General features: G+C 37.3%; 1 protein-coding gene across 1 annotated transcript; it reads left to right on the plus strand.

Annotated features, from left to right (window-relative positions):
- The first annotated feature begins 239 nt into the window (after positions 1-239).
- Positions 240-5,124, plus strand: LOC140139551 (uncharacterized). The gene is made up of 2 exons (XM_072161266.1): positions 240-315; positions 2,638-5,124. The coding sequence occupies exon 2, from the start codon at positions 2,901-2,903 to the stop codon at positions 3,888-3,890; it is 990 nt and encodes a 329-aa protein (XP_072017367.1). The 5' UTR covers positions 240-315; positions 2,638-2,900; the 3' UTR covers positions 3,891-5,124.
- Positions 5,125-13,051: the final 7,927 nt, after the last annotated feature.

Genomic DNA, 13,051 nt, shown 5'->3' on the forward strand with positions numbered 1-13,051 from the left:
AAAGGTCTGCATTTGGAAAATCCGCATCCCTGATGTGACTTTCGGGCGGACTGGGGGGGGAGGGCAAAATTGTTTTAAACAGCCTACTAATGCCACTGGTTTTCGACTGTTAAGAATATTCTCCCTCCCTCCCCCGGACCAAAATATTGGGGGGGGTACCCAAATTAGGCCTATGGGGGTGGAGGGGGTGGGGGCTGGTCCCCGCTAGCCCCCGGTTTCCTAAACACTGGTTTATCCCCCGTTTGCAAGTAAAGGACGGCGGTGCATGGAGCCCACCAAGTAGCAGAACTATTTGTTCTGACCATTTCGTGACAGGTAATATTTGTCTGCTCTTTAATTTGTTTACACTGGGAATATGGTGCTTAGCTGATCATGTTGGTTATGTAAACTTATGGTAGCCCTCTTGACAAAAGTCTGCTAGGGCAGGCTGGGCTTAATTTTGAATGGATTGGAAATTGAATGTGTAGTTCAAAGACTCATGCTAGTTGTCCCCACCCAGTCACCATCCATCCACCCACAACTTCATGAATTTCAACTTCATGATGTGTGTCTGATTTCTAACATATCAGGCATAAATTCATTATGTAGGTTGAGAGAAAACCTAGTGCATTAAGTGTTTTTAAATCGTTTTTTTCCTGCTCACATTGTATGCACAACATCATCAATTAATGACAATGTCCAATCTGGCAATGATGATGATTTTCATTACTTTTAGGCTAGTTTTTTAACAATAGTCATAATATAATATTAAGACTTCATCAAGTAAATAGGCTGTACATAAAGCCTTTGGAACATCATCACAGGGCCCGAAATCCACGCCCAATTTTCTGTAAAATACTTGGCCAATTTTTGCTGCTACCATGGCAGGACCTAGCCCCGGCCCCCAAGCTGGGCTGAAGAGAAAAATATATTGGCTTAGTAGTAGTAGCAGTACAATAAGCCTAAGACAATTACTTCATCAAGTAAACAGGCTGTACATAAAGCCTAAAGTTAGTTTTGGAACATCATCAGAGGGCCCAAAATCCATGCCCAATTTTTGGTAAAATACTTGGCCAATTTTTGCTGCTACCATGGCAGAACCTAGCCTCAGCCCCAAGCCCAGCTTACATGTCCAGCATACAACCCATGGCTATGGATTTCCAGTCTATGGATGCTTCTGCGACGGTAAAATCATTGTTCTTTTTTTCATGACGAATGCATACGTCTAAAGTAGTATGTGTCCTAGTAGAAAACACAGCCTCATCAGACTCAGTCAACCGTCATGCAAATTAATGCACGGCCGTAGGTGCATGGTTATGGCTTTGGTATACCGTCGTAGAATCATTCATTGTTTATACAATATGTGAAAAGCCGATGCAAGAGGGACTAAAGAATTTAGTCTTTTGCAGGCACATTTTTGCTTGTAATTTTATAATACTAGCGGTCACCCGTCTTTCGTGGTTCGTAAATAAATGCAATTTTACAAATCCATTACCATCCTCCTTAGATTGACGATTAATCAGTCTTTTCATTTAATTCATTTTAATCAACTTCTTCCTTGTTACCCCCCCCGTGCTGTCCCCTATCCTCCCGTTCTTTCCACTAGCTGTTCCCCCTTTAGCTCACATTCCTCTTTTCCGCTCTGCCTCTTATCTGTCCCTAGTATCATAGTTTTAGTACTTTTTCCTAGTCAACTGCTAAAAGATTTGTGAATGTGAAACATAAAATGTACATTTTTAAAGGGATCTAGAATGAGCGTTTTGAGCGTTTCGACAGTATTTTTTATGGAAAATAAGAGCACCTCAGACGTATCAAATTGGATTCTGAATACGAAGCATGTCAAATAATTTACATTTTTTGAAAATCACAATATAATACAAATTTTATGACAAATTATAAAAATTTGATATTTTTCAATTTTTTGATATAACAGTCCTCGAAGTAAATTTTATAAATCTAATGATATATTCTTAAAAGTGTATATAGCTGGGAGGAAAAGGAAAAGATCAATTGAAAATTTTGACCTTTCATATTGAAGATATGGATTTTTTTCCCAAAAAGACCTAATTTTTGTTGGTGTTTTGGGAAAAAATCCATATCTTCAATACGAAAGGTCAACATTTTCAATTGATCATCAACTTTTCATCCCACCTACATACACGTTTTAAGTATAAATCATCAGATTTATAAAATTTACTTCGAGGACTGTTATATATCAAAAATATCAATTTTAATGATTTGCCATAAAATGTGTATTACATTGCGAATTTCAAAAAATCAAAATTATTTGATCAGAATGACATTCTTCGTATTCAGAACGCAATTCGATATGTCTGATGTGCTCTAATGTCCCACAATAAATACTGTCCAAACGTTCAAACCCCTTCCCTTAAGTCAGTATGCTAAAAAATATACCGTCACTTCCAAAGTTGAGTGACCCCCCCCCAGGGATGACACACTATATCATCATCTCAGAAGAAGGTGAAGGTGTGGCATCTACTGGCAGGGTTTGGGTTTTTATTTTGCCCATTTAAAACCCAATAAAGAAAGTACATGTAAGAGAGTCTGAGAACAAAAGGTTTGTTTAGTTTTTGTAGTTTTGAGAATATTATATTGCAACATTTTTGTGATTTTTCATTTTGTTTTCTCTGTTTGCAGGAAAACCGTCAAATGACCCACTGCACCCAGATTATGTTCCATCTATATTTGATGAAAATAGTCGTGTTGCTGCCTTGGACAAACTACGGCGCTACGAGAGATACATTAAACGGTCAACACAACCAATCAGTGACAGCCAGGACACCATTAGCGTCGATGGGGATGATCTACTCCCATCGTCACAGCATTCTGACACATCAGATTCAAACCCAACATCCCTTCTTCAAAAGAAGTTGGATGAACAGCGCACTCTCAATGCCTCAATGCAAGAGTACATCAGCACCTTACAGGAAGAGCGTGACAAGGCCATCGATGACTTGCAGAAGTGCAAATTTTCAGTTTCAATTATTAAAGAAGATGATAGTCGCTGCCAATTTTACACAGGTCTTTCTTGGGATGTTTTTTTATCAACTTTCCACTTTACTTGTAACCATGTACAGGGCAAAACAAAGGATAGTTTGCCTTTTATTGATCAATTCTTTCTGACACTTGTCAAATTAAGACTTGATTTACCATTTGAATTAATTGCTCATCTTACCGGTTGCGGAGACCAAACAATTAGTGACTACTTTTGGAAGTGGGTAGATGTTTTATTTGCAAAGCTTCAATTTCTAGTAAAACAGCCTGATAGAGAAGCCATCATCATGACTTTACCACCAGAATTTAAGGCAAAATTTCCACGACTTACAAATATTATAGACTGCTTCGAAATTTTTATTGACATGCCTGGAGAACTTCTTGCTCGTCAGCAGACATATTCAAATTACAAGAAACATACAACAGTTAAAGTTTTAATTGCATGTAGCCCTCTTGGAGCTGTAACATTTTTATCCTTGGCGTGGGGTGGACGTGTTTCTGATGTTGAACTGGTTAGAAAATCAGGATTTATAAGCCCCCATAGACACCAACCTGGTGATCAAATCCTTGCGGACAGAGGGTTCCCCTTGCAAGATGATTTTGCAGTACACTGTAGTGCCGAGCTAGTCGTCCCATCATTTACAAAAGGCAAGTCTCAACTCTCATCAGAAGACGTAGAAACCTCAAGAGAGAAATCTTCCATCAGGATCCATGTGGAGAGAGTAATTGGTCTTCTTAAGAAGAGATACACAATATTGAAAGGAACCCTTCCCATCCAAATGATCAAGTCTCTGAAGGATGAGGCAGACAGGGCAGATCTTGCCAGTATAGACCGACTACTAACAGTTTGTGCTGCGCTAGTTAACCTTGGAAGCAGCATTGTCTTCAAGGGATGAGTCTGAAACTTGTGTTTTCATGTGGGTTCACTAGCTATTAGTTATCCTCTGTTTGTTCACACAATGTCGAGGATTAATTTATGTGCTTGCCCTACTACCTAATCAAGGAATCACTGATTAGTACTAGGCGCTGTTAAGGTTCAAGCCGTTACACATGACAAAACTCTGATACCGGTACATGGTACACAGATCATATGAGAACGAAGTTTAGGAAAATAAGTGGCTCCATAAGTTTTGACCTTTTTTGACTATTTTGGGGCTAAAAAACAAAATGTTGTTCAAAAATGCATTTTTTTCAGATTTTGATGTACTATGTATGACAAAAGTCCCAAATTGGGTACACATGCATATTCACTTGAACACAAAGTTTATAAACAATCGACATTGTCATGATTTTGGGACTAAAACAACTTTTTGGTAACTTGAAAAATTCAAATTTGTTACATATGTTTAAAACAACTGGCTCCAAAACATTTGACCTAATTTTGACCATTTTGGCACAAAGAAACTAATTTTTGGTCAAAAATAGAAATTAGTAATTATTTTTAAGTACCGGTATGACAAATCTTCCATATTTTGTACACAGCTTTATAACAATCTAGATTTTAGAAAAACAACTGGCTCCAAAAAAAACCAACATAATTTGGGGCTAATATGCAAATTTTTAATTTCCGTGTATGACAAAGCTACTAAATTTGGTATACTGGTTAAAATGAACCCGGATTTAAGAAAAACAACTGGCTCCAAAACAAAAAATTCCCTTATTTTGACTGTGCTTGGGCTAAAAAACTAATTTTTGGGCAAAATTTTTTAATATAGGTTTATATAAACCTGTGTACCAAATTTGGGAGATTTGGCATAATTGAAAGTCATAACTTTACATTTTGACCAAAACGGATATTTACCCCCCAAAATGGTCAAAATAGGGTCAATTTGTTTTAAATTTGTTGTTTTTCAAAAAATATGCAAGAGATATGTTATTTGTCATGTATGAAACTTCTAAATTTGCATTTTTGACCAAAAACATGTTTTTTAGCCAAAAAATGGTCATAATTATGTCAATTGTTTTTATGCCACTCATTTTCTTAAAGTTTGTGTTCATGTAAACCTGCATAGCCAGTTTGAGAGTTTTGTCATCTGTGTAATGATAATGGTAACATTTGCCCTTAACAGCTCCTACTATGATGAATTATGTGTAGACGTAGTACTTGCCACTATTATATCGAGGAATCCTTAAATGTGACCGTACAGCACGAATGAGCCGTAAATATCCTCAATTGTATTCTGAGTTACAGTGTAAAATGGGCATGAAGGTCATATTCATAGGTAATTCAATTTGGTGCTACGTGTATCTCATTAAATGAGGTACACGTAGCACCAAATTGATGTACCTATAAATACGACCTTCATGCCCATTTTACACTGTAACTCAGAATACAATTGAGGACATTTACGGCTCATTCGTGCTGTACGGTCACAAATGGGGATACTTGCCACTATATATATCGAGGAATCCTTTGTGGGGATACTTGCCACTATTATATCTAGGAATCCTTAGGTGGATTCTTGCCACTATTATCTGTTTTGTGGGGATTCTTAAATTGCCACTATTATATCTAGGAATCCTTCATGGGGATACTTGCCACTATTATATCTAGGAATCCTTTGTGGGGATATTGCCACTATTTTATCGAGGAATCATATATATGTGGGGATACTTGCCACTATTACTTATATCGAGGAATCACTTGTGGGGATACTTGCCACTATTATATCTAGGAATCTTGTGGGAATACTTCCCAGTTGGGTGCCATACACTGTATATCACATGAAGCCATTATTCAGGGGCGTATTTAATAGAGGGGGCGCCCTCAGCGTGTGCCCCCTCTATATTTTGCAGAGCGGCGCCTGACTTATGTATTTTTGCAGAGCAGTGCCTGACTTTGCGCACGGGCGCCCCCTCTATTGAAAATTCCTGGATCCGCCCCTGATTATGTCCCGGGATTATGTGATATGGCACTCAACCATAGTTATCTTTCCGTATTGCGTGAACAAACAGGGGATAAAGAATTTGTGTATAGGATACTTGCCACTATTATATCTAGGAATGTTTTGTGGGGATATTACCACTATTTATATCGAGGAATGTTTTGTGGGGATATTGCCACTATTTATATCGAGGAATGTTTTGTGGGGATATTGCCACTATTTATATCAAGGAATGTTTTGTGGGGATATTGCCACTATTATATCTAGGAATGTTTTGTGGGGATATTGCCACTATTATATCTAGGAATGTTTTGTGGGGATATTGCCACTATTATATCTAGGAATTTGTGGGGATATTGCCACTATTATATCAAGGAATGTTTTGTGGGGATATTGCCACTATTATATCTAGGAATGTTTTGTGGGGATATTGCCACTATTATATCTAGGAATGTTTTGTGGGGATATTGCCACTATTATATCTAGGAATGTTTTGTGGGGATATTGCCACTATTTATATCGAGGAATGTTTGTGGGGATATTGCCACTATTTATATCTAGGAATGTTTTGTGGGGATATTGCCACTATTTATATCGAGGAATGTTTTGTGGGGATATTGCCACTATTTATATCGAGGAATGTTTTGTGGGGATATTGCCACTATTTATATCTAGGAATGTTTTGTGGGGATATTGCCACTATTTATATCAAGGAATGTTTTGTGGGGATATTGCCACTATTATATCTAGGAATGTTTTGTGGGGATATTGCCACTATTATATCTAGGAATGTTTTGTGGGGATATTGCCACTATTATATCTAGGAATTTGTGGGGATATTGCCACTATTATATCAAGGAATGTTTTGTGGGGATATTGCCACTATTATATCTAGGAATGTTTTGTGGGGATATTGCCACTATTATATCTAGGAATGTTTTGTGGGGATATTGCCACTATTTATATCGAGGAATGTTTTGTGGGGATATTGCCACTATTTATATCTAGGAATGTTTTGTGGGGATATTGCCACTATTTATATCGAGGAATGTTTTGTGGGGATATTGCCACTATTTATATCGAGGAATGTTTTGTGGGGATATTGCCACTATTTATATCTAGGAATGTTTTGTGGGGATATTGCCACTATTATATCTAGGAATGTTTTGTGGGGATATTGCCACTATTTATATCGAGGAATGTTTTGTGGGGATATTGCCACTATTTATATCGAGGAATGTTTTGTGGGGATATTGCCACTATTTATATCAAGGAATGTTTTGTGGGGATATTGCCACTATTATATCTAGGAATGTTTTGTGGGGATATTGCCACTATTTATATCTAGGAATGTTTTGTGGGGATATTGCCACTATTATATCTAGGAATGTTTTGTGGGGATATTGCCACTATTTATATCGAGGAATGTTTTGTGGGGATATTGCCACTATTATATCTAGGAATGTTTTGTGGGGATATTGCCACTATTTATATCAAGGAATGTTTTGTGGGGATATTGCCACTATTATATCTAGGAATGTTTTGTGGGGATATTGCCACTATTTATATCAAGGAATGTTTTGTGGGGATATTGCCACTATTATATCTAGGAATGTTTTGTGGGGATATTGCCACTATATATATCGAGGAATGTTTTGTGGGGATATTGCCACTATTATATCTAGGAATGTTTTGTGGGGATATTGCCACTATATATATCGAGGAATGTTTTGTGGGGATATTGCCACTATTATATCTAGGAATTTGTGGGGATATTGCCACTATATATATCGAGGAATGTTTTGTGGGGATATTGCCACTATTATATCTAGGAATTGAATACCTGAGTGGAAGAAGGGCCCAACTCAGAATTTCTAGACAGAACTAGACAGAATTTCTAGAGTAGGCCTACACAACCATGTTAATACGAGTTGGAGTTGGGCCCTTCTTCCACTAATATATTGTAAGTGCCAGTTCAGTACGCAGATGTGTTATAAATAGCTACAGAAATTTAATAATTATCCATTAATTGCACAAGTAGAAGTATGAAACATGTTAGCAAGAAAGTTTATTGTAGTGAAAAGCAGACTTCATTGTGGCCTGTACACCATCCATGATAATCAACTTTTGAAAAGCACCCTAAACAAGGATTTAACCCTTGGATAAAACGATACCCTAAACAGATTAACATATGCACCTATTTTCACGTCCGAAACAGGGATTTTATTCCTTACATCAAATTTCATACCCTATAAAATTTCATTTAAAAGCGTATTAGCAATTGCAATTTTGCTACCCTTTTTTCCAATTTTTCATGTTTTTGACACCCTAAAATAAACACGAAACGCGCTAATCTTGCTTACCCACAAAAAGCGACCCTTTTTATGCGTTTTTATTATTGCGGATGATGTACAGGCCACAATGGGAGTGAACTCCCCGGGACTTGCCACTATAATTGAAGATACGCTTTAATTTGGTGCTTTAATCTGTCTTTGATTATACAGTATATTGTATCGAGGAATCCTTTGTGGGAACACAGGCCACTATATTTAATAGGCATGAATAATGTTGTAATTTTTGGTAAAAAGTTTACGAAAGTGTGATTTTTGACATTTTTGGTGAAAGTGGGTTTTTTGAAATTTGTGGTCAAAATGTGTTTTTTGACGTTTTTTGATCAAAAAAAGTGTTGATTTTTTTTTACATTGATATTTTTGGTGAAATTTTTTTTTTTACTTTTTTTTTAAAGACATATGAATTGGCTGTTAACCAATCATATTACAGTATTCATATCTACTAAGTAAGTTGGTATATTGCCTGCCCTGGGAAGAGGGCACTTTGTGCAATCCAAGGAAGTTACAAAGGGGAATCGGTACTTGTGGCCATTTTGTTGTCACTCATGGAGGCTAATCGAGTTATTGTACTTTCCAGATTTTTTCGAGGTGACTGGTGCGATTGCTTTAAACTACACTCGAAAAAATCAGGCCATGCAAAGGAAACTTGCATGTGACGTGTTTTAGCAATAAAAGGTGCGCCAAGTTGCACTAATCGCCCTAGGAAATCTAGAAGTACAATAACTCGCTCTACTCCCATAGTAGTGAATCTATAGAGGCCGTCAGCCTTTCGCCATCTTGTGGGTACAAATGATACGCGTGTTCATGCGTCTGATACTACGCGCAGGCCGCAGCTTGCCACGCAGTTGTTACCACGCATCAACGCGATGATTTTGCTGTTCACGCATGGAGATCGAACGACCATCGCAGCGTGTACCCACAAGATGGCGGCATATGACGTCACGCTGACGGCCTCTATTGGAGTATAGTGTTAACTATGGTGGTCAAAAAGAGTACCAATTCCCCTTTATAACTTCCTTGGGGCAATTACATTTTTTTTTTAAGACATACTTTTAAACAAGATTTGAGTTTGGAGCATATTTTATGACTTTCAATGCATTTTTATACAGGGTTCTCTAATACTGCAAACATTGTCTAGCAGCAGGGGTGTGTTTAGAAAAGAGCTTTTTAAATTTATTTGCTTACTAGAATATGGTCCTCTTCCTAATACAATGGAATTGACTGATTGTGATGTCTGTTTATCATGAGTGACCATGCAAGCATGGTTGACTAAGTATATGGTAAAAAGCTGTAAAAAAGGCTCTCTTCTAAATGCACCCCGAGCTGCTACTAGTTGAATGTTTACGGCAGATAGTGTATCTTTTCTCATAATATGTGAAACAATGCAGGTAGATGAGGCTGAAGTCGGCAAATGTTAATTAGAGTTATGTGAGAAAATGTGCAAGATGGTCAAATTTCCAGTGTACTAGTGATTGTACTGTCAATATCATCAATTTGTGTGAAGTTGAAAAGTGTTACATTGAATTATATTTTTGATTTTGATGAGCATTGGGTTAAAGTTACATACCATTAAGGTGAAATTACTAAAAACTTGTATGGGCATGAAACTTGGTGTACAGTCAACATTTAGAGTCAACCTTTTTGAAGATCATTTCGGGGTCATCCGAGGTCACCCAGGGGTTATCTGAGGTCAAATTAAAAACTTTCGTGTGGGCATGAAACTTGGTGGGTACAATCAATATTTAGAGCCAAATTTTTGGAAGGTCATTTTGGGGTCATCCAAGGTCACTCAGGGTCAAATTATTGAAAACTTGTATGGGCATGAAACTTGGTGGGTACAGTCATCATTTTGAGCCAAATTTTTGGAAGGTCATTTTTGGGTCATACAAGGTCAACCAGGGGTCATCTGAGGTCAAATTATTAAAAATTGTTGTATGGGCATGAAACTTGGTGGGTGCAGTCAACATTTAGAGCCAAATTTTTGGAAGGTCATTTTTGGGTCATACAAGGTCACCAGGGGTCATCTGAGGTCAAATTACTAAAAACTGTTGTATGGGCTTGACACTTGGTGGGTAGTCATCATTTAGAGCCAAATTTTTGAAAGGTCATTTTGGGGTCATACAAGGTCAACCAGGGGTCATCTGAGGTCAAATTAATAAAAACTGTTGTATGGGCATGAAACTTGGGTGCAGTCAACATTTAGAGCCAAATTTTTGGATGGTCATTTTGGGGTCATCCAAGGTCACTCGGGGGTCATGTGAGGTCAAATTAGTAAAATCTGTCAGATGGGCATGAAACTTGGTGGGTACAGTCACCATCAGCTAGGTATTAGAGAATAAGCGATAGGAATTTTTATTTTGCCTATCCTCTACCGTGTGATAGGCGACAGGCAGGTCCAATATTTTGAGTAGTGGATGCGGCGACTACGATAAAAATATTGGACCTGCCTGTCGTCTATCATAGGTAGAGGGTAGGCAAAATAAAAATTCCTATCGTTTATTCTCATTCTTAGTCAGTTAAATATTATTTTAATAACTGTAAACAATTTTTTAAAGTAAAAACTAAGTTACCGTCATTAAAACTCCCCTCATTATAAAATGAATGAAACTTGTTTACAACTTCACGTATTCGGTTGCGCGTACTGCTAGCGCGTTCGCGTATTCCGCACTAGTCTACGCATCCAGCGCATATATACGCGCATTTCTACACGCGTGTTACGCATTATCAAGACACATGATGACGTGGGGTCGTCTACGGCCTGATAGACGGCACCCAAAATCATGCGATTGTCCAATCAGAAATGTGTCTACGAACTCGACCACTTCCACTGACTAAGAATTGGTAATCATGCCCAGCCAAGAAGCACCAAAATTTAGGGGTCAAAGGTCAAATTTCAATATTGGTCCAATCAAGCTCAAATTGAACAGGGAAATCACCATGGGTTTTGCAGGTTCATTTTCTTCTAACAAAAGTAATCGCGAAAGCAGACGGTCGCGAAAGCAGGCGAGACTCCGAGAACCACCTTGTTTTCTAAAAATGTGTACATCTCATTAATATTTCTAGTTACCGCCCAAATAAAATGGTTGCAACATTTTTGGGGTAACATCCCGTATATTATGAAATATGAAGTTATTAGACTTTGTGAATTTGAAACACAATATGGGAGTGGAACTGGGTACAGAGCTTGTTCTTGGTGTCAAAATGTTTGCTTAGTAATTCATGTTTATAAACTGGCCTCAAAAAGGTCATATCTTAAAATCCTCTCCATAAAAATGAAGAAAAATTTGCGCACAGGATTACTTCAATACTCTACTCTAAACATGTCAGTAACCAAGCAGTTGTCCAACTGACACAACACCAAAATGTACTGACATGGAACACCTCCCTGGACCAAAATTCACAGCCCAACAGATTTCTTGTTGGGTTCCAATTATTCGCCTGTGAATGTGGTCCTGGAAGCTGTTCCGTGTCAGTGCATTTTACTGTTGTGTCAGTTGGACTGCTTGGTTACTGACATGTGTTTAGAGTAGAGTATTGAAGTTATCCTGTGTGTAATTTTTGTTCATGTACAGGCGAATAATTAGAACCCAACAAAAGAAATCTGTTGGGCTGTGAATTTTGGTCCAGGAAGGTGTTCCATGTCAGTGCATTTTGCTGTTGTGTCAGTTGGACAACTGCTTGGTTACTGACATGTGTTTAGAGTAGAGTATTGAAGTAATCCGGTGCGCAAATTTTTCTTCATTTTTATGGAGAGGATTTTAAGATATGACCTTGTGAAAAATTATAAGTTTCTTTTTGAGGCTAGTTTAATTAAGATGAAATAGTTATCTCAAATTTTGCTTCTACCGACTCCAGTCTCACTATTATTTATATTTATTTATACCCATTTCATAAGAAATCTGTATTTAGAAAGTATAAAAATATGGTCAGCAGTGCATTTTTGTTTAGGTTGCTTTGGATCAAAATTTGGCATTATTGTGACACGGTGGACAAAAGCACCAAATTTGAAACGTAGGTCCCTAATGACCTACTAAATCAATTTATTTTGTAACATGCAGTAATCAACAATGTCTATGGTAACAGGCATCCTATTGGAAATTTTTTATGCCAAAGGCTGAAGGCATTATAATGAATTTGAGCCAGAAATAACCACTACTTGACTGGCAACTCTGTCATAAGGGACTTCCATGCCAAATTTGGTGCTTTTGTTATCTGCCCGGTCATGATAATTTTCTCAAGCAACCCTGTGTACACATAGCTTAACAACATTTTTCAGGTGCGAGATCTCTTTGATCTGATTTCATAGGGTTGATAAAGTAGTACATGTAGTATACTGGATTTGCCTTGGGCCAGTGAATTTTGCATAAAATTTTGCTATTTCCACCTTAAACTGGAAAATGCTTGTACTATGCAATTGTGCATTATAAATGTATTGTAAGCGTTATAAGCTAAGGAAGGTAAATGAACTATAGTATTAGTAATAGTGTAGTACAAGTAGTACAATGCATCCTGGTGGTCACTTAACATTTAGGCCTACAATGTGTACATTCATTTTCCCAATTTTGATATAAAATTGGATGGTTTGAACCCAATACACAAATTTATTGGTTGAGCTATGAGTTTTAAAATATTGGACGAGACAAAGTTGAGTCAATATTTTTAAACTCATAGCGAGACCAATAAATTTTGTATTGGGTGTAAAAAACCATCAAATTTTATCATTATTATGTTTTCAGAATCTTTTCTTGGTCAAAAACACGACTTTTGGTAAAAAAATGTGATTTTTGGTCAAAATGTGATTTTGGGTCAAAAAATGTGATT

The sequence above is a fragment of the Amphiura filiformis genome, chromosome 18, assembly GCF_039555335.1.
Source record: "Amphiura filiformis chromosome 18, Afil_fr2py, whole genome shotgun sequence".
NCBI classification, from domain to species: domain Eukaryota; kingdom Metazoa; phylum Echinodermata; class Ophiuroidea; order Amphilepidida; family Amphiuridae; genus Amphiura; species Amphiura filiformis.